Below are 20,544 nucleotides of genomic sequence, written 5' to 3' on the forward strand. Positions count from 1 at the left end.
ACAACAAAGGCCTCTCCCTCCATCACCCTGCACTGTGAAGGAGCAAGATATATACAATACATTACAACCTGCAGGTATTATATTACAGAGCAGAAGGAGCTGAGCAGATGATATATACGATACAGTACAATCTGCAGGTATCATGTTATAGAGCAGGAGGAGCTGAGCAGATAATATATATACAATACAGTACAATCTGCAGGTATCATGTTATAGAGCAGGAGGAGCTGAACAGATGATATATACAATACAGTACAATCTGCAGGTATCATGTTATAGAGCAGGAGGAGCTGAGCAGATGATATGTACAATACAGTACAATCTGCAGGTATCATGTTATAGAGCAGGAGGAGCTGAGCAGATGATATGTACAATACAGTACAATCTGCAGGTATCATGTTCTAGAGCAGGAGGAGCTGAGCAGATAATATATATATATACAATACAGTACAATCTGCAGGTAACATGTTATAGAGCAGGAGGAGCTGAGCAGATGATATATACAATACAGTACAATCTGCAGGTATCATGTTATAGAGCAGGAGGAGCTGAGCAGATGATATGTACAATACAGTACAATCTGCAGGTATCATGTTCTAGAGCAGGAGGAGCTGAGCAGATAATATATATATACAATACAGTACAATCTGCAGGTAACATGTTATAGAGCAGGAGGAGCTGAGAAGATCATATATACAATACAGTACAATCTACATGTATCATGTTATAGAGCAGGAGGAGCTGAGCAGATGATATATACAATACAGTACAATCTGCAGGTAACATGTTATAGAGCAGGAGGAGCTGAGCAGATGATATATACAATACAGTACAATCTGCAGGTATCATGTTATAGAGCATGAGGAGCTGAGCAGATGATAAATACAATACAGTACAATCTGCAGGTATCAGGTTATAGAGCAGAAGGAGCTGAGCAGATGATATATACAATACAGTACAATCTGCAGGTATCAGGTTATAGAGCAGAAGGAGCTGAGCAGATGATGAGATATATATCTCATCATCTGCTCAGCTCCTTCTGCTCTATAACCTGATACCTGCAGATTGTACTGTATTGTATATATCATCTTCTCAGCTCCTCATGCTCTATAACATGATACCTGCAGATTGTACTGTATTGCATATATCATCTGCTCAGCTCCTCCTGCTCTATAACATTATATATATATATATATATATATATATATATATATATATATATATATATAATTACCAGTAAACCGTGCAGCCTTTTCCCCATTTAATTCAAGAATGGATGTAAAATAAAAATTTTGAGGGCATGAAAAATTTCTAAAAATACATCAATAAAATTGTGTGTGAACACAGCCTAAAAGTGACTGACAGCTAAGTTTTTAACTTTTTTCCTTGGCAACTATGTTATGTTTTTTTTAAATAAAGAAAATAAAAAATCATTCATTCACATGGAAAAACAATTACTCAACGATGACTTATCAAATCATATTTTATTACAAAAAAAAATAAAAAATATTGGGTCCTCGAATGTCCATACAAAAATATTCCTCGATGGCGAATAATCGAATAGCAGTATGTAAAAAATAATTTTTAAGTCCTTACAAAAATTATTCAATTATCAAACCATATTCCATAAAAAAAATATTTAATTTTTATTTTTTTTTTTTAAAGAAAAAAAATAAATAATTAGGATATTTTCTTCTTCTTTGTTTCTCCCACATTATCCCACAGCTGAACGATATTGAAGTAGAAGAAGAACATTAGGAAGTGAAGGCACGAAACGCCAGATATCAGGACTGGAAAGAGGTCGGGGAGCGTGGGGGGCGGAGCCAAGGTAGAGATCGCGATGGTCAGCGCTGCCATCACCAACACGGAGGAGAAGAACTGCAACAATAAAGCGTTTTATTAGGTTGTAGTGTTCCCACCAACCTGTTGCAAAACTACAACTCCCATCATGCCCTGACAGCCTTCGGCTGTCAGGGCATGATGGGAGTTGTAGTTTTGCAACAGCTGGAGCCACAGGTTGAGGGAACAATGTTGCATAGGTTATAAAGTGTTGCAAACTAGACGACTAAATGGTGGTTGTGGAGGGAAGGGGTTAAAGCGGTGGCATTTACACATCACACATGGTTCGGACTTAAAGGAGGCAGATGTAGCCGTCTCATGTGCCGTTCTCCGGTGACCGCCAAGCATTTCGCACATCATCCAAGAAGCGATTCCAGGGGCCAAGATGATTTACTGAAGGCATCTCGTCCCGTCAGATCACTGGATCTTAGACACCGCGACGAGGTTTTAAGATACAAGGAAATTGTAGAGTCAATGGCAAATGATACGTAATAATCCCGCCGGCTCTACATGTGGCGAGTTACATAGGGATAATCAATAGGGGTGATCAAAGGGTTACACCAGCCCAGAGAATAGGGAAAATCTCCTATATCTATCTATCTCCTATCTATCTCATATATATCTATCTATCTCATATCTATCTATCTATCTATCTCATATCTATCTCATATCTATCTATCTATCTCATATCTATCTATCTATCTCATATCTATCTATCTATCTCATATCTATCTATCTATCTCATATCTATCTATCTCATATCTATCTATCTATCTCATATCTATCTATCTATCTCATATCTATCTATCTATCTCATATCTATCTATCTCATATCTATCTATCTATCTATCTCATATCTATCTATCTATCTCATATCTATCTATCTATCTATCTCATATCTATCTATCTATCTATCTCATATCTATCTATCTATCTATCTCATATCTATCTATCTATCTCATATCTATCTATCTATCTCATATCTATCTATCTCATATCTATCTATCTATCTCATATCTATCTATCTATCTCATATCTATCTATCTATCTCATATCTATCTATCTATCTATCTATCTCTCATATCTATCTATCTCTCATATCTATCTATCTCATATCTATCTATCTATCTATCTCATATCTATCTATCTCATATCTATCTATCTCATATCTATCTATCTCATATCTATCTATCTCATATCTATCTATCTATCTCATATCTATCTATCTCATATCTATCTATCTATCTCATATCTATCTATCTATCTCATATCTATCTATCTATCTATCTCCTATCTATCTATCTATCTATCTCCTATCTATCTATCTATCTCCTATCTATCTATCTCATATCTATCTATCTATCTCATATCTATCTGGCCTGATTTATGGCTGCAATGTTTCTTTATGCAGAAGATGTTAGAACAACAAACATTTCACACATCTTTAAAACAGAAAATATTCTTCAAATTCTCCGACCTGTTTGTGTATGCAGCTCCTATGCAGACGCATGTGTTTCCATAGCTACAGACTACAAACAAGTCCTGTGTAGTCTGACTCTACAGTCCGGTGTTACCCCTTTCTCTAGTAGAGGGGGCAGAGGTACTGGACTGGAAGATCAGACTATATGGCTTTTGTTGTTTATTGCACATACAGACACATAGGTCTGCATAGGAGCTGTATACACAAAACGCCATCTGGCACAACATCCGGCACGTTGGAGCGCTGACAGAAATACGTACCAGCAGTTTCACCAGAGATTCGTTGATTCTAAACCAGGGGATGTATCTCCGTGCAAAAGTGCAGAACGGCTTGACCTTAAGGCGATCTTCAGACGTCTTTTCGTGAGACGACAGGAAGGGCGCGCTCACCAGGAGGAAGATGAGAGTAGTGATCACGTACGCCATCACCAAGCCATCTTTCTGCAAGAGCGGAAGCATACTGTGCGCAGGCGGGGAATCACAGTCAGATCTCAGGAGACACGGGAATGTGTAAGGCTCTGTTCACATCCCACTACGGCTACACTCTAGGGGTATACATTAGCAGTATCCACATAGGGGTACCCCTAACATTAATACTGAAGCCACTGGGCACCCGTACTGGGGAAACTATCCATGTATATTTTAGCCACTGCCCACCCATACTTGAGGCCACTGCGCACCCATACTTGAGGCCACTGCGCACCCATACTTGAGGCCACTGCGCACCCATACTTGAGGCCACTGTGCACCCATACTTGAGGCCACTGCGCACCCATACTTGAGGCCACTGCGCACCCATACTTGAGGCCACTGCGCACCCATACTTGAGGCCACTGCGCACCCATACTTGAGGCCACTGCGCACCCATACTTAGACCATACTGGGGGCCCCTGTGTACCCAAACTGGGACCACTGCCCAAGTTGATAAACAGTATAGTGAATGGCAGTGTTCCTCAACCTGTGGCTCTCCAGTTGTTGCAAAACTACAACTCCCATTATGCCCTGACAGCCGAAGGCTGTCAGGGCATGATGGGAGTTGTAGTTTTGCAACAACTGGGGAGCCCCAGGATGGGGAACGCTAGTGGAATGTATACCACCTGAACACTCTTTCGGCTATGCTTAGGTAAATGGGGGACTATGACTATGGTCGGCATATGCGCCAAAAGTTTTCCCAGATCCTATGCAGATCATGTTGACATAGCGCCATGTGAACAGAGCCTTATGTCTACAGTACTATAAAAGTGAGAATTTACCTGAACGTTGATGTGAGCAGAAACCAGGTCGCCATCAGAGGAACCTCGCTGAGGAGCAAACAGGCCGGCCTGTAATATAAAAAGAGTATTATGGGGGTCACATTGTGATCATTGACTATCGCCGTCAAAGCATCAGATTGGTTCCAGCATTAACTATTAAGCTGACATATCAGGTCCCCCCAACACCCAGGGAAGAACTTTACTAACAATAGGGGGTGGTGGGGGGGGGTAACATTTGCACCCAAAACCCAGGACAATCATATTGGGGTGTTTTACAGATTACATGCTGTCCTAGCGATATGCCATGATTGTTCTGCTGCTTCAGAAACAGTTTATGACACTGACTATCCAGTTGTTTCTTAGTTCCTGGGAAAGCAGAGTAAAAACCTTTAAAGCCCTCATTATCCAGCTTTCCCAAGTCCCTGTAGGCCAAATCTGTTCAGGTATACAGCAACAACCCCCCTCCCCCCCCATACATTTGTATTCTCCATAAGAATGCACCTTAAGAATGCAAACAGGAGCCATTGTGCAATCTGTAGGGTCAGCTAAATAGTGCATCACCCAACTTTCCCTGGAACTGATATGACTTCGGAAATGGCTAAATAGAAAACAAGGCTGCTTTCCTAACAGCACCACTTTTGGCCATAGAAGCAGTTTCCTAACCAGTGTGCCTCCAGCTGTTGCAAAACTACAACTCCCAGTATGCCGCAAACGACAAAGTAGGGGTGACAACCCTAAAGGTGCCCATTAAAGTGCCCAAAAAACCTGTCACCTTCCTTGGATCATGAATGGCATTGAAATTTTCATTGTTCTGGAGCTGTGTTTCCCAACCAGTGTGCCTCCAGCTGTTGCAACCAGTGTGCCTCCAACTGTTTCAAAACTACAACTCCCAGCATGCCCGGACAGCCGAAGGCTGTCCGGGCATGCTGGGAGTTGTAGTTTTGCAACAGCTGGAGGCGCCCTGGTTGGGAAACCCTGACATAGACAGTGATTACAGCTCCCAGCAGATCTTTCTTTCTTTTATATGTAAGGATTTGCTTTATCTCTATTAGTTATCTACTTATCTTTAATCCTCACTTTTTCCTATTTTTCCTTTTCACTTTTTCCTATTTGGCTTCAGAACCAATTACCAGGTTTCCATAGAGTTCTGGTCTCAACATACAATGGTTTCAACATACAATGGTCTTCCTGGAACCAATTAATATTGTAACTTGAGGGACCACTGTATAGTGCAATAGATTGATCGCCGCTCCCTTTATAAGGGGAGGACACAGGACCTGGGGGTCTCAGGGGTCGGACCCAACAGAAACTAATGAGTATCAGACCTAATTTTGAAAAAAAATTAATAAATAAAAGAAAAACCCTATTATTTACTATTGTAAAATGCACTTCCATATCATGCTGGTACTTGTAGTCCCACTCCACACTTGAGAGCTATGGGATTATTAAGAAACCTCAGGTCAATTTCCTCGGCACAACAAAGCCAGGCGTCACTTCCTCCTGTGTTATCTGAGTGTAAGTCGCCCCTTTTGTGGTAATCCGGTCTGTGAGGTGTTGTGTAAACAGGGCGACGCGAGGCGCGCTGCAGACAATTACTGCCGAATTACCACAGATTAGGCCGTTCACATCTCATTGATAACCAGTCAATGAAACCCAGCAGTGGTCTGCAAAGAAAAACCCACCCGGCCGCCCCGCACATCCTCACGCTGCTCATTTCAATGACAAAACTCTGAAAGAAGAGGAAAATATTTGTAGAGCAGGTTTTCCCGTAGACTAAAGTGTCCCCCCCCCCCCCCACACGCCCCCCCTCCGGGAGGATCCTGAATAAAGGACGCACACTCGGACCTCTGGACATTGAACCTGCACTATATGCAAAGCATTGACATTGTATGAGAACTGAGGAAAAGGATCCTAAAAGATGCTGGACATGTGCATATGGTGGAGTGTGAGGGGTCAGTGTCAGGCAGGAGCGGGAACAGCCAAAGGGGAATAAATATATATTATTACTTTATTTTAATTAATTCATTTATTTGCATTATTGGACTAATAGGCAACTCCAAATCAGTAAACAATTAATAGCCAGAGTTAAAGATGGACATGAATGAGCGGCGGGAATTACTTACAGTGACACCAGGAGAATGGATTTTTCATGGACTTGAAAGGAGAACAAGAAAAATGATAAAGCACAGTTCACCTAAAAAAAAAAAAATAATAATAATAATAATAATAATAAAATAACGAAACAATAATGTAATGAGCTAGGGGGGCCCCATCCCTAAGCTGTGGGGGTGATCCCTGATCTGTGGGGGGGGGGGGCATCCCTGAGCTGTGGGGGAGACCACGGAGCTGTGGGGGAGACCACGGAGCTGTGGGGGAGACCACCGAGCTGTGGGGGGAGACCACCGAGCTGTGGGGGGAGACCACCGAGCTGTGGGGGGAGACCACCGAGCTGTGGGGGGAGACCACCGAGCTGTGGGGGGAGACCACCGAGCTGTGGGGGGAGACCACCGAGCTGTGGGGGGAGACCACCGAGCTGTGGGGGGAGACCACCGAGCTGTGGGGGGAGACCACCGAGCTGTGGGGGGAGACCACCGAGCTGTGGGGGGAGACCACCGAGCTGTGGGGGGAGACCACCGAGCTGTGGGGGGAGACCACCGAGCTGTGGGGGGAGACCACCGAGCTGTGGGGGAGACCACCGAGATGTGGGGGAGACCATCGAGATGTGGGGGAGACCACCGAGATGTGGGGGAGACCATTGAGCTGTGGGGGAGATCACCGAGCTGTGGGGGAGATCACCGAGCTGTGGGAGAGATCCCTTAGCTGTGGGGGAGACCATTGAGCTGTGGGGGAGATCACCGAGCTGTGGGGGAGATCACCGAGCTGTGGGGGAGATCACCGAGCTGTGGGGGAGATCACCGAGCTGTGGGGGAGATCACCGAGCTGTGGGGGAGACCACTGAGCTGTGGGGGAGACCATTGAGCTGTGGGGGGAGACCATTGAGCTGTGAGGGAGACCATTGAGCTGTGGGGGAGACCATTGAGCTGTGGGGGAGACCATTGAGCTGTGGGGGAGACCATTGAGCTGTGGGGGAGACCATTGAGCTGTGGGGGGAGACCATTGAGCTGTGGGGGGAGACCATTGAGCTGTGGGGGAGACCATTGAGCTGTGGGGGAGACCATTGAGCTGTGGGGGAGATCCCTTAGATTTGGGGGCCACCTCTGAGTGTGGGGGCCTATCCCTGGCATTCCTGGGGGCCTTCATTAGTGATCCTGCTACCATGGAAACCCATCCCAGTGATCCTGCTGTCTAGGTGCCAATGGGGGAGGCCTAGAAACCATTTGACCAGGGCATCTAATGGGTAAAATTACAAGGATTTGATGTGTTGGAGCAGGAGCGCTGCTGTCATGTAACAACTATAATCCTAGATTAGTGGTCTCCAAACTGTGGACCTTCAGCCGCTGTCTGTCCGGGCATGCTGGGAGTTGTAGTTTTGCACCACCTGGAGGGCAGCAGTTTGGAGACCACTGTCCAAGATGACAGAAAATACAAACAAGACCAAAACAGACCCCAGAACTTACCAAGGAGAGTTTAAACCCCCTGATAGTCGGCCGCGCAGTCAGCTTGATACAGGAGGGTAACACAGCCAGCACCGTGCAGACCAGACTGAGGAGAAGGGAGAAGAAATGTCAGCTTGTATTTATACTTCTCTGCTTCATCATATCTATCTATCTCATGTCTATCTCATATCTATCTATCTATCTATCTATCTATCTATCTATCTCATATCTATCTATCTCATATCTATCTATCTATCTATCTCATATCTATCTATCTCATATCTATCTATCTCATATCTATCTATCTCATATCTATCTATCTATCTCATATCTATCTATCTATCTCATATCTATCTATCTATCTCATATCTATCTATCTATCTCATATCTATCTATCTATCTCATATCTATCTATCTATCTCATATCTATCTATCTATCTCATATCTATCTATCTATCTCATATCTATCTATCTATCTCATATCTATCTCATATCTATCTCATATCTATCTATCTCATATCTATCTATCTCATATCTATCTATCTATCTCATATCTATCTCATATCTATCTCATATCTATCTCATAACTATCTCATATCTATCTCATATCTATCTCATATCTATCTCATATCTATCTATCTATCTATCTATCTATCTCATATCTATCTATCTATCTCATATCTATCTATCTATCTATCTCATATCTATCTATCTATCTCATATCTATCTATCTATCTCATATCTATCTATCTATCTATCTATCTCATATCTATCTATCTATATCTATCTATCTATCTCATATCTATCTATCTATCTCATATCTATCTATCTATCTCATATCTATCTCATATCTATCTATCTCATATCTATCTCATATCTATCTCATATCTATCTATCTCATATCTATCTATCTCATATCTATCTATCTCATATCTATCTATCTATCTATCTCATATCTATCTATCTATCTCATATCTATCTATCTATCTCATATCTATCTATCTATCTCATATCTATCTATCTATCTCATATCTATCTATCTATCTCATATCTATCTATCTATATCTATCTATCTATATCTATCTATCTCATATCTATCTATCTATCTCATATCTATCTCATATCTATCTATCTATCTCATATCTATCTCATATCTATCTATCTATCTCATATCTATCTCATATCTATCTATCTATCTATCTATCTCATATCTATCTATCTCATATTTATCTATCTATCACATCTCACACATTTCTGTGCATCCTTCTATTAATACGTTCGTTAACCCTTTAGTAAGTGTCTGTTGCCATCACGTAGATGGGGCCATTACCTGAGCTGTAGCTGAGTCTCCGGAGATAAAACATTCTTGACTTTGAACACGACGCTGAGACTGCACCAAACGTTGGCAACTTTATCCTGAAAGAAAAGAGAAATTGTGTAAAAATACAGTAAAAAAAAAAAAAAAAACTGTAACAAGTGTAAAAACCCTGTAACATATTCTAGGAACCGTTCACACTTCTTATTTTCCAAGCAGAATTCCAGTGCAGCAGCCTCCCATTGTTCTCAGTCAAAAAGAGTGACCACATTCATTCTTATAGCGTAATTCGCTCTTAAATGTATTGCCCTCTATTGAGATGGCGCATTAGCGAGTGGTCCTAGCGATGGCTTGTTTTTCTTCTTGGTTTCGATTCCACCTATAGAAGTCTATGGGAGGTAAAATGTTACAATTTCTTTAATAAACAAAACACAAAAAATACAAAAGCAAAAGAAATTAAAAAAAATGTAAAAAAAATTGAAAACGCCCTATGGAGAGCACGCTGCGATTTGAAAAGTGAGAATTAAAAAAACAAACAAACACATTTTTCTATCTATACCAGTGTTTCCCAACCAGGGTGCCTCCAGCTGTGGCAAAACTACAACTCCCAGCATGCCCGGACAGCCTTTGGCTGTCCGGGCATGCTGGAAGTTGTAGTTTTGCCACAGCTGGAGGCACCCTGGTTGGGAAACACTGATCTACACCCAGCTAATATCTGACGGAAGTGATTTCAGTGACTATGGTGTTTTTTGGGTAACATTTCATGGGGATGGACGTGAATAACTTAAGCAGAATCTTTGTGCTGAGCCGACAGCCTTTCCCAGTAAGGATGTGCACGAGTCTCCGACAGTCCACGCTCACACAGCACTGCTCAGCATGAGCTCCGTTACAGTGTCACATGTCCATGGCAGCGAGAGGGTTAACAAGTCATAAATCAGGAGCGGTAAAGACATTAACAGTTGTGCTAGGATCACTTTCAAAATTAAATTTGTAACCACAGCGATTGTGTCAGTGAAACCCATCCACCGGCAGCTGCTAAATCACAGCTGTGCGGGCACGGGGAGCGAGCGGAGCGCACTGACACAGGAGTCGCTCACAGCCGCACGCACAAGTCACTTGCACAAGAGTCAAGCACGCGCGTGCACAAGAGTCACAACCGCAAGTTGTTGCTAGCAGGAGTCGTTCACAAAAGTCACACAAGAGCCACAACAGCTGCTAGAACAAGTCACCAGAGTTGTTGACAAAGGAGGAATTTGTGTCACTCGCACTAGAGCCCCCGCGAGGCGCTCGCACTAGAGCCCCAAGAGGCGCCCGCACTAGAGCCCCAAGAGGCGCCCGCACTAGAGCCCCAAGAGGCGCTCGCACTAGAGCCCCAAGAGGCGCCCGCACTAGAGCCCCAAGAGGCGCTCGCACTAGAGCCCCAAGAGGCGCTCGCACTAGAGCCCCAAGAGGCGCCCGCACTAGAGCCCCACGAGGCGCCCGCACTAGAGCCCCAAGAGGCGCTCGCACTAGAGCCCCAAGAGGCGCTCGCTCTAGAGCCCCACGAGGCGCTCGCACTAGAGGCCCAAGAGGCGCTCGCACTAGAGGCCCAAGAGGCGCCCGCACTAGAGCCCCAAGAGGCGCTCGCACTAGAGCCCCAAGAGGCGCTCGCTCTAGAGCCCCACGAGGCGCTCGCACTAGAGGCCCAAGAGGCGCTCGCACTAGAGGCCCAAGAGGCGCCCGCACTAGAGCCCCAAGAGGCGCCCGCACTAGAGCCCCACGAGGCGCCCGCACTAGAGCCCCAAGAGGCGCTCGCACTAGAGCCCCAAGAGGCGCTCGCTCTAGAGCCCCAAGAGGCGCTCGCACTAGAGGCCCAAGAGGCGCCCGCACTAGAGGCCCAAGAGGCGCCCGCACTAGAGCCCCAAGAGGCGCTCGCACTAGAGCCCCAAGAGGCGCTCGCACTAGAGCCCCAAGAGGCGCCCGCACTAGAGCCCCACGAGGCGCCCGCACTAGAGCCCCAAGAGGCGCCCGCACTAGAGCTCCAAGAGGCGCTCGCTCTAGAGCCCCACGAGGCGCTCGCACTAGAGGCCCAAGAGGCGCCCGCACTAGAGCCCCAAGAGGCGCCCGCACTAGAGCCCCAAGAGGCGCCCGCACTAGAGTCCCAAGAGGCGCCCGCACTAGAGCCCCAAGAGGCGCCCGCACTAGAGCCCCAAGAGGCGCCCGCACTAGAGCCCCAAGAGGCGCCCGCACTAGAGCCCCAAGAGGCGCCCGCACTAGAGCCCCAAGAGGCGCCCGCACTAGAGCCCCAAGAGGCGCCCGCACTAGAGCCCCAAGAGGCGCCCGCACTAGAGCCCCAAGAGGCGCCCGCACTAGAGCCCCAAGAGGCGCCCGCACTAGAGCCCCAAGAGGCGCTCGCACTAGAGCCCCAAGAGGCGCTCGCTCTAGAGCCCCAAGAGGCGCTCGCTCTAGAGCCCCAAGAGGCGCTCGCACTAGAGCCCCAAGAGGCGCTCGCACTAGAGGCCCAAGAGGCGCCCGCACTAGAGGCCCAAGAGGCGCCCGCACTAGAGCCCCAAGAGGCGCCCGCACTAGAGCCCCAAGAGGCGCCCGCACTAGAGCCCCAAGAGGCGCCCGCACTAGAGCCCCAAGAGGCGCCCGCACTAGAGGCCCAAGAGGCGCTCGCACTAGAGCCCCAAGAGGCGCCCGCACTAGAGCCCCAAGAGGCGCCCGCACTAGAGCCCCAAGAGGCGCCCGCACTAGAGCCCCAAGAGGCGCCCGCACAAGAGCCCCAAGAGGCGCCCGCACTAGAGCCCCAAGAGGCGCCCGCACTAGAGCCCCAAGAGGCGCCCGCACTAGAGCCCCAAGAGGCGCTCGCACTAGAGCCCCAAGAGGCGCCCGCACTAGAGCCCCAAGAGGCGCCCGCACTAGAGCCCCAAGAGGCGCCCGCACTAGAGCCCCAAGAGGCGCCCGCACTAGAGCCCCAAGAGGCGCCCGCACTAGAGCCCCAAGAGGCGCCCGCACTAGAGCCCCAAGAGGCGCCCGCACTAGAGCCCCAAGAGGCGCCCGCACTAGAGCCCCAAGAGGCGCCCGCACTAGAGCCCCAAGAGGCGCTCGCACTAGAGCCCCAAGAGGCGCTCCCACTAGAGCCCCAAGAGGCGCCCGCACTAGAGCCCCAAGAGGCGCTCCCACTAGAGACCCAAGAGGCGCTCCCACTAGAGCCCCAAGGGGCGCTCCCACTAGAGCCCCAAGGGGCGCTCGCACTGGAGCCCCACGAGGCGCCCGCCCAAGAGCCCCTTGTACAAAAAGACTCAATAGATGCTCGCACAAGAAACTCAGGAGGTCCCTGCACAAGAGACCCAGAGCTTTCCTATACAGTGTCCTAGCTAATAAATTATGTTTTTTTTATATTAAGCAGCTAATTTAGGGTCTTTCTACACTGATACATTGTAACAAAGCAACCAACTTTATGGCAGAATCTAAATAGGAGTGGTTGTTAGATATTTACTGTACACTAAAACACTTCTATCCATTGACAGCAAACAGAGATTTTGAAACGTGAGAATAATCGAAGTCCAAAGTATTTTAGTAAGCGCACCTCTAGAAAATGAGTAGTAGTTGGCGACCATGGAGAGATAAAAAGAGAATAGAGAAATAAACTATATATATATATATATATATATATATATATATATATATATATATATATGGAGAGAAAGTTACAGAGATAGATATATAGCAGCGGTCTCAAACTGTGGCCCTCCAGCTGTTGCAAAACTTCAACTCCAGGCATGGCCCTCCAGCTGTTGGAAAACTTCAACTCCCAGCATGCCCGGACAGCCAACGGCTGTCCGGGCATGCTGGAAGTTGAAGTTTTGCAACAGCTGGAGGATCACAGTTTGAGACCACTGAGATATATATATAGTAATATGTCATAAATCGGGCACCGGTGGGGCCTGATAGTGGATTATAAGAGACTGGATTACAGGAACAACCACTGCGTGTGAGTAAATTTTCCCGGCCGCCGTTTTTACAACCACGGCGTCCTCCCCGCCGCCCCGCTCAGCCTCTCTCCCTTTACAGGCCTGACACGATAAAGCACATTTGCAGCCAAGACGGACAAGAAAAAAAAAGATAAAATTGCAAATCAATTTTTCTAGAAAATAATTGCGGCATTAAAGCAGCAGAATGATTCCGATAAAAAATAATTATGGCTCTAAAAGGCAAACAATTAGCATAGCACATTACAGGCCGAAGACGAGAGCGCGGTAATGGCTACTGCCTTTATGAGGCCTCGCTGGCACCGGGAGCTGAGCTCGCTGCAAAAGATGGAACGCGGGAGGCTTTTATGATGCCATAAGCAGAATATACGGGCACGCCACTCAGCGTCAGGGGTTAAACACTAAGCAGAGGGCCGGCAAGTGACATCTGAGGGCCGGGGCCACTTATTAACCCCCCCCCATATAGCTAAATCCCTAAAGGTCACAGCCAAGTGACTGGAGTGTATGTGAAACAGAACAGACAACACTTAACCTACCTCAAAGAGGCCGCGGCCCACCGGGAAAAGTCTTCTGAGGACCTGAAGGATTTGTTCTATGTCTGTCAAGAACGGGATCCAACAGAGGCTGAAGGCGGCCATTACCGTCACCCCGATCTTCAGCAGAAGAAGGAGCCTGCGAGGGGAGAAAGTGGCCGGAGTCAGATAAGAGAACGCAGGAAGAAAACGTCAACATTTCAGGTGACAAAAAGCGACGCGGTGTCAGGATTAAGTGGACGAGGAACAGTCAGCTATGGGATCTGAAAATGAAGCGGGGGGGGGGGGGGGGGGGTTGGGGTTTTAGATCAGAGCAAGAGGACTCGAAATAACATGAACGCTATAATGTACATTCACTGGGCTCATGGGGGTTCATGACAGGACGAGGTGGGACCAAGAATTCAGGCTCCAACGTTTTCTTAAATTTGTTTAAAAATTTTATTAATCATCTAAAAAAAAAAAATTTTTAAAAATGCAATAGCAAACAATAAATGAAAGTAAAAAAAATAAATAAAAGTATACATTTTTTTCAATGTTTATAGAATAAAGATATTTAAAAAAACTATATATATATATATATATATATATATATATATATATATATATATACATACACACACATAGTGTATGTATAGTGAAAAATGCATTTTAGACATTTTTTTTTAAAATGTATTTCTGGCTCCTCCCATTTCTTTGATTCTCTCTGAGATGTTTCTCCACCTTGGTCGGAGTCACCTGGGGTAGCTCTGTCTCTATAAGTTCTCACCAAGCCATGAGGTGGAAAGAACTGCCTGTAGAGCTCAGAGACAGGATTGTGTGGAGGCACAGATCTGGAGAAGGCGATAAAACCATTTCTGCTGCACCAAATGTTCCCAAGAGCTCAGAGGCCTCCATAATTCTTACATGGAAAAAGAAGGAACAATCAGGACTCTTCCTGGTAAGAGAGAAGACCGAGAACCCAATGGCTGAGCTCCAAAGATCATGTGTAGATGGGAGAAACTTCCAGAAGGTCCAGAACCATCACTGCAGCCTCCACAATCTGGTCTTTATGGCATAAAGAAGCCTCCACAGTAATAACACATGAAAGACGCTTGGAGATTACAATAAGCATATAAAAGGATCACACTGTGAGGAACAAGATTCTCTGGTCTGATGGAACCAAGATTGAACTTTTTAGCCTTAATTCTAAGTGTCATGTCTGGAGGAACCCAGGCACTGCCCATCACCTGCCCAATACCATCCCTACAGTGATCATGGTGGGGAAAGCATCATGTCCGGAGGAAACCAGGCACTGCCCATCATCTGCCCAATACCATCCCTACAGTGATCATGGTGGGGGCAGCATCATGTCTGGAGGAACCCAGGCACTGCCCATCACCTGCCCAATACCATCCCTACAGTGATCATGGTGGGGGCAGCATCATGTCTGGAGGAAACCAGGTACTGCCCATCACCTGCCCAATACCATCCCTACAGTGATCATGGTGGGGGCAGCATCATGTCTGGAGGAAACCAGGCACTGCCCATCACCTGCCCAATACCATCCCTACAGTGATCATGGTGGGGGCAGCATCATGTCTGGAGGAAACAAGGCACTGCCCATCACCTGCCCAATACCATCCCTACAGTGATCATGGTGGGCGCAGCATCATGTCTGGGGGAAACCAGGCACTGCCCATCACCTGCCCAATACCATCCCTACAGTGATCATGGTGGGGGGCAGCATCATGTCTGGAGGAAACCAGGCACTGCCCATCACCTGCCCAATACCATCCCTACAGTGACCATAATGGGGACAGCATCATGTCTGGAGGAAACCAGGCACTGCCCATCACCTGCCCAATACCATCCCTACAGTGATCATGGTGGGGACAGCATCATGTCTGGAGGAAACCAGTCACTGCCCATCACCTGCCCAATACCATCTCTACAGAGATCATGGTGGGGGCAGCATCATGTCTGGGGGAAACCAGGCACTGCCCATTACCGCCCAATACCATCCCCTACAGTGATCATGGTGGGGGTCGCATCATGTCTGGAGGAAACCAGACTCTGCCCATCACCTGCCCAATACCATCCCTACAATGATCATGGTGGGGGCAGCATCATGTCTGGAGGAAACCAGGCACTGCCCATCACCTGCCCAATACCATCCCTACAGTGATCATGGTGGGGGCAGCATCATGTCTGGAGGAAACCAGGCACTGCCCATCACCTGCCCAATACCATCCCTACAGTGATCATGGTGGGGGCAGCATCATGTCTGGGGGAAACCAGGCACTGCCCATCACCTGCCCAATACCATCCCTACAGTGATCATGGTGGGGGCAGCATCATGTCTGGAGGAAACCAGGCACTGCCCATCACCTGCCCAATACCATCCCTACAGTGATCATGGTGGGGGCAGCATCATGTCTGGGGGAAACCAGGTACTGCCCATCACCTGCCCAATACCATACCTACAGTGATCATGGTGGGGGTAGCATCATGCCTGGAGGAAACCAGGTACTGCCCATCACCTGCCCAATACCATCCCTACAGTGATCATGGTGGGGGTAGCATCATGCCTGGAGGAAACCAGGTACTGCCCATCACCTGCCCAATACCATCCCTACAGTGATCATGGTGGGGGCAGCATCATGTCTGGAGGAAACCAGGCACTGCCCATCACCTGCCCAATACCATCCCTACAGTGATCATGGTGGGGGCAGCATCATGTCTGGGGGAAACCAGGCACTGCCCATCACCTGCCCAATACCATCCCTACAGTGATCATGGTGGGGGCAGCATCATGTCTGGGGGAAACCAGGTACTGCCCATCACCTGCCCAATACCATACCTACAGTGATCATGGTGGGGGTAGCATCATGCCTGGAGGAAACCAGGTACTGCCCATCACCTGCCCAATACCATCCCTACAGTGATCATGGTGGGGGTAGCATCATGCCTGGAGGAAACCAGGTACTGCCCATCACCTGCCCAATACCATCCCTACAGTGATCATGGTGGGGGCAGCATCATGTCTGGAGGAAACCAGGCACTGCCCATCACCTGCCCAATACCATCCCTACAGTGATCATGGTGGGGGCAGCATCATGTCTGGGGGAAACCAGGCACTGCCCATCACCTGCCCAATACCATCCCTACAGTGATCATGGTGGGGGCAGCATCATGTCTGGAGGAAACCAGGCACTGCCCATCACCTGCCCAATACCATCCCTACAGTGATCATGGTGGGGGCAGCATCATGTCTGGGGGAAACCAGGTACTGCCCATCACCTGCCCAATACCATACCTACAGTGATCATGGTGGGGGTAGCATCATGCCTGGAGGAAACCAGGTACTGCCCATCACCTGCCCAATACCATCCCTACAGTGATCATGGTGGGGGTAGCATCATGCCTGGAGGAAACCAGGTACTGCCCATCACCTGCCCAATACCATCCCTACAGTGACCATGGTGGGGGCAGCATCATGTCTGGAGGAGACCGGGCACTGCCCATCACCTGCCCAATACCATCCCTACAGTGATCATGGTGGGGGCAGCATCATGTCTGGAGGAAACCAGGCACTGCCCATCACCTGCCCAATACCATCCCTACAGTGATCATGGTGGGGGCAGCATCATGTCTGGGGGAAACCAGGCACTGCCCATCACCTGCCCAATACCATACCTACAGTGAAGCATTGTGGGAGAAGTTGCCTATAGCAACCAGATCGCTTTTTCATGTTTCACAGGCCTTTTTAAAAATTAAAAAAAAAATCTGGTTGGTTACTATAGGCAACTGCACCACTTTCCCTCTACACAGGTTTTGATATATCTGCCCCAATGACCCTATCCACTCGGCCAAGACAACACAGGAGCGGCTTAGGGACAACTCTGTGAATGTCCTTGAGGGGACCAGCCAGAGCCCAAACCCAATGGAACATCTCATGAGAGACCTGAAAATGCCTTCACCGATGGTCCCATCCAACCTGACAGAGCTGAGAGGATCTACAGAGAAGAATGGCTGAAAATCCCCAAGACTGGAGGCTGGAATCACTGCCAAAGGGGCTTCAACCAAGTCCTGAGTAAAGGGTATGAATACTTATGTCACTGCAAGATTCTAGTTTCTCCTTTTCAATAAATTAGTAAAGATTGGTAACATTGTTATCACTTTGTCATTATGAGGTACTGAGGGCAGAATAATAGAGAATACAAGGAGCAACAGAACGGAATGTGAAAAAGGTGACCGGGTGTGAAGACTTTCCGTGTACATTGTATCCCAGAGATGAACAACCAAAACACAAGATGTGGATAGAGCCTTAGTTGTTCTTCGGGCGGCATGAATGATACAATGTGGCACATTATCAGGACAGGAGAGCGATTAGTGCTGCTGATGTTTTTAGCTCATAGTCTAGACAGTTTTGGGTGGAGTTGGCAGAACTTTTCCAATTCAAACTTCAAAAATAAAATATTTTTTTATATTAAAAAGCTGTGAGAAAAGTAAATGAACCCTTTGAAAAGTGTGATCTGATTGTTGTCCAAGTAAAACAGAGAAAGGCAATGTTGCTAATCTAACAACATACAGACAGTTATACCATTCATGTGTATTAGGTACACTGAGTAAACATCCAAGGTGCAGGGAGAAAATAAAGTAGGTAAACCCTTTGGAATGACCTGGATTTCTGTATTGATTACTAATAAAATGTGGTTTGATTGTCCTCTAATTCAGAATGATAGATAAACACAATATAACTAAACTAATACAATAAGTACCATTCGTGCTTATCATTGAGAACAGTGACTAAACATTCACAGTGCAGGGAGAAAGAGTAAGTCAAATTTTTGGAACAGCCTGGATTTCTGCACAGATTATCAATCAATTTGTGGTCTAACTGTTGTCCAAGTCACAACTATAGAAAAACACAATGAAAGAGATTTACCAAAACTTTTCCTATTGCAACCAATCAGATTGCTTCATTTTTATATTTTTTTTTTAAAAGGCCTCTAAAAAAAAAAAGCTGGAATCTGATTGGTTGCTTTGAGCAACTCCTCCACTGTTCTCAGATAAATCTCTGCCAATGCAACTAATCTAAACGCATAGCAGGTTGTATCATTCAAATCGATTATTGAGCACAGTGCATGGGGTTGGGGGGGGGGGGGGAAGTAAGTGAACCCTTGGATTTAGATGTTTTTTGTCTACAACTGTGACTTTAGGAATTGTAGGCAGCACAAGGAAATCAGGTAAGCACAAGGCATACACAAGAACCTTTACATCACTCTCTAATAACAGCCTATGCTGTACTATATAAGCAAAAAAATTATTCCGGAGTGCATTTTTCATTTTTATTTATATCCAGTAATCTGGAATGCTTCACAATTTTCTACTCAGTAGATTCTATGGATAGTGGAATAAAGGGAAACTTACTGCACTATAAGGAGAGACAGTTAGATATAGATAGATGAAATATGTATAAAATATATATATATATATATATATATATATATATATATATACACACGCACACAGATAAAAAATGAAGTATTTCTCACAGAACAGGATTGCAGTAACACATGTTTTGCTATACACATGTTTATTCCCTTTGGAACTAAACCAAAAGAGGGAGGATAAAAAAGCAAATTGAACATAATGTCACCAAATTAATGGGCTGGACAAAATTATTGGCACCCTTTCAAAATTGTGGATAAATAAGATTATTTCCAGCATGTGATGCTCCTCAGGTGTGGACAATATAAAAATCCCACCTGAAAGCAGATAAAAAGGAGAGAAGTTCACTTAGTCTTTGCATTGTGTGTCTGTGTGTGCAACACTAAGCATGGACAACAGACAGAGGAGAAGAGAACTGTCTGAGGACTTGAGAACCAAAATTGTGGAAAAACATCAACAATCTCAAGGTTACACGTCCATCCCCAGAGATCTAGATTTGCCTTTGTCCACAGTGCACAACATTATCAAGAAGTTTACAACCCATGGTACTGTAGATAATATCCCTGGGTGTGGACGGAAGAGAAAAATTGATAAAAAGGTGTCAACGCAGGATAGTCCGGATGGTGGATAAGCAGCCCCAAACAAGTTCCAAAGATATTCAAGCTGTCCTGCAGGCTCAGGGAGCATCAGTGTCAGCGCGCACTATCCGTCCACATTTAAATGAAACGTTATGGAGGAGACCCAGGAGGACCTCACTATGGAGGAGACCCAGGAGGACCCCACTATGGAGGAGACCCAGGAGGACCCCACTATGGAGGAGACCCAGGAGGACCCCACTATGGAGGAGACCCAGGAGGACCCCACTATGGAGGAGACCCAGGAGGACCCCACTATGGAGGAGACCCAGGAGGACCCCACTATGGAGGAGACCCAGGAGGACCCCACTGCTGACACAGAGACAGAAAAAAGCAAGACTACATTTTACCAAAATGAACTTGAGTAACCAAAATCCTTCTGGGAAAACGTCTTGTGGACAGATGAGACCAGGATAGAGCTTTGTGGTAAAGTTCATCATTCTACTGTTTACCGAAAACGGAATGAGGCCTACAAAGGAAAGAGCACAGTACCTACAGTGACATATGGTGGAGGTCAGTGATGTTT

At 46.5% G+C, this 20,544-nt stretch overlaps 1 protein-coding gene across 1 annotated transcript in view; it reads right to left on the minus strand.

Moving 5' to 3' along the window:
- Nucleotides 1-1,668: 1,668 nt before the first annotated feature.
- ALG6 (ALG6 alpha-1,3-glucosyltransferase) overlaps nucleotides 1,669-20,544 on the minus strand; it is a 39,716-nt gene continuing 20,840 nt past the window's right edge. Inside the window, exons 8-14 of the mRNA XM_056532857.1 lie at nucleotides 13,954-14,089; nucleotides 9,459-9,544; nucleotides 8,150-8,234; nucleotides 6,695-6,765; nucleotides 4,572-4,640; nucleotides 3,580-3,778; nucleotides 1,669-1,878 (exon numbers count right to left, since the gene is read on the minus strand). Coding sequence (XP_056388832.1) covers nucleotides 1,681-1,878; nucleotides 3,580-3,778; nucleotides 4,572-4,640; nucleotides 6,695-6,765; nucleotides 8,150-8,234; nucleotides 9,459-9,544; nucleotides 13,954-14,089 — 844 coding nt within the window. The 3' untranslated portion in view covers nucleotides 1,669-1,680. The remainder of the gene's footprint in view (nucleotides 1,879-3,579; nucleotides 3,779-4,571; nucleotides 4,641-6,694; nucleotides 6,766-8,149; nucleotides 8,235-9,458; nucleotides 9,545-13,953; nucleotides 14,090-20,544) is intronic.

This window comes from Hyla sarda, chromosome 7 (genome assembly GCF_029499605.1).
Source record: "Hyla sarda isolate aHylSar1 chromosome 7, aHylSar1.hap1, whole genome shotgun sequence".
Taxonomy (NCBI): Eukaryota; Metazoa; Chordata; class Amphibia; order Anura; family Hylidae; genus Hyla; species Hyla sarda.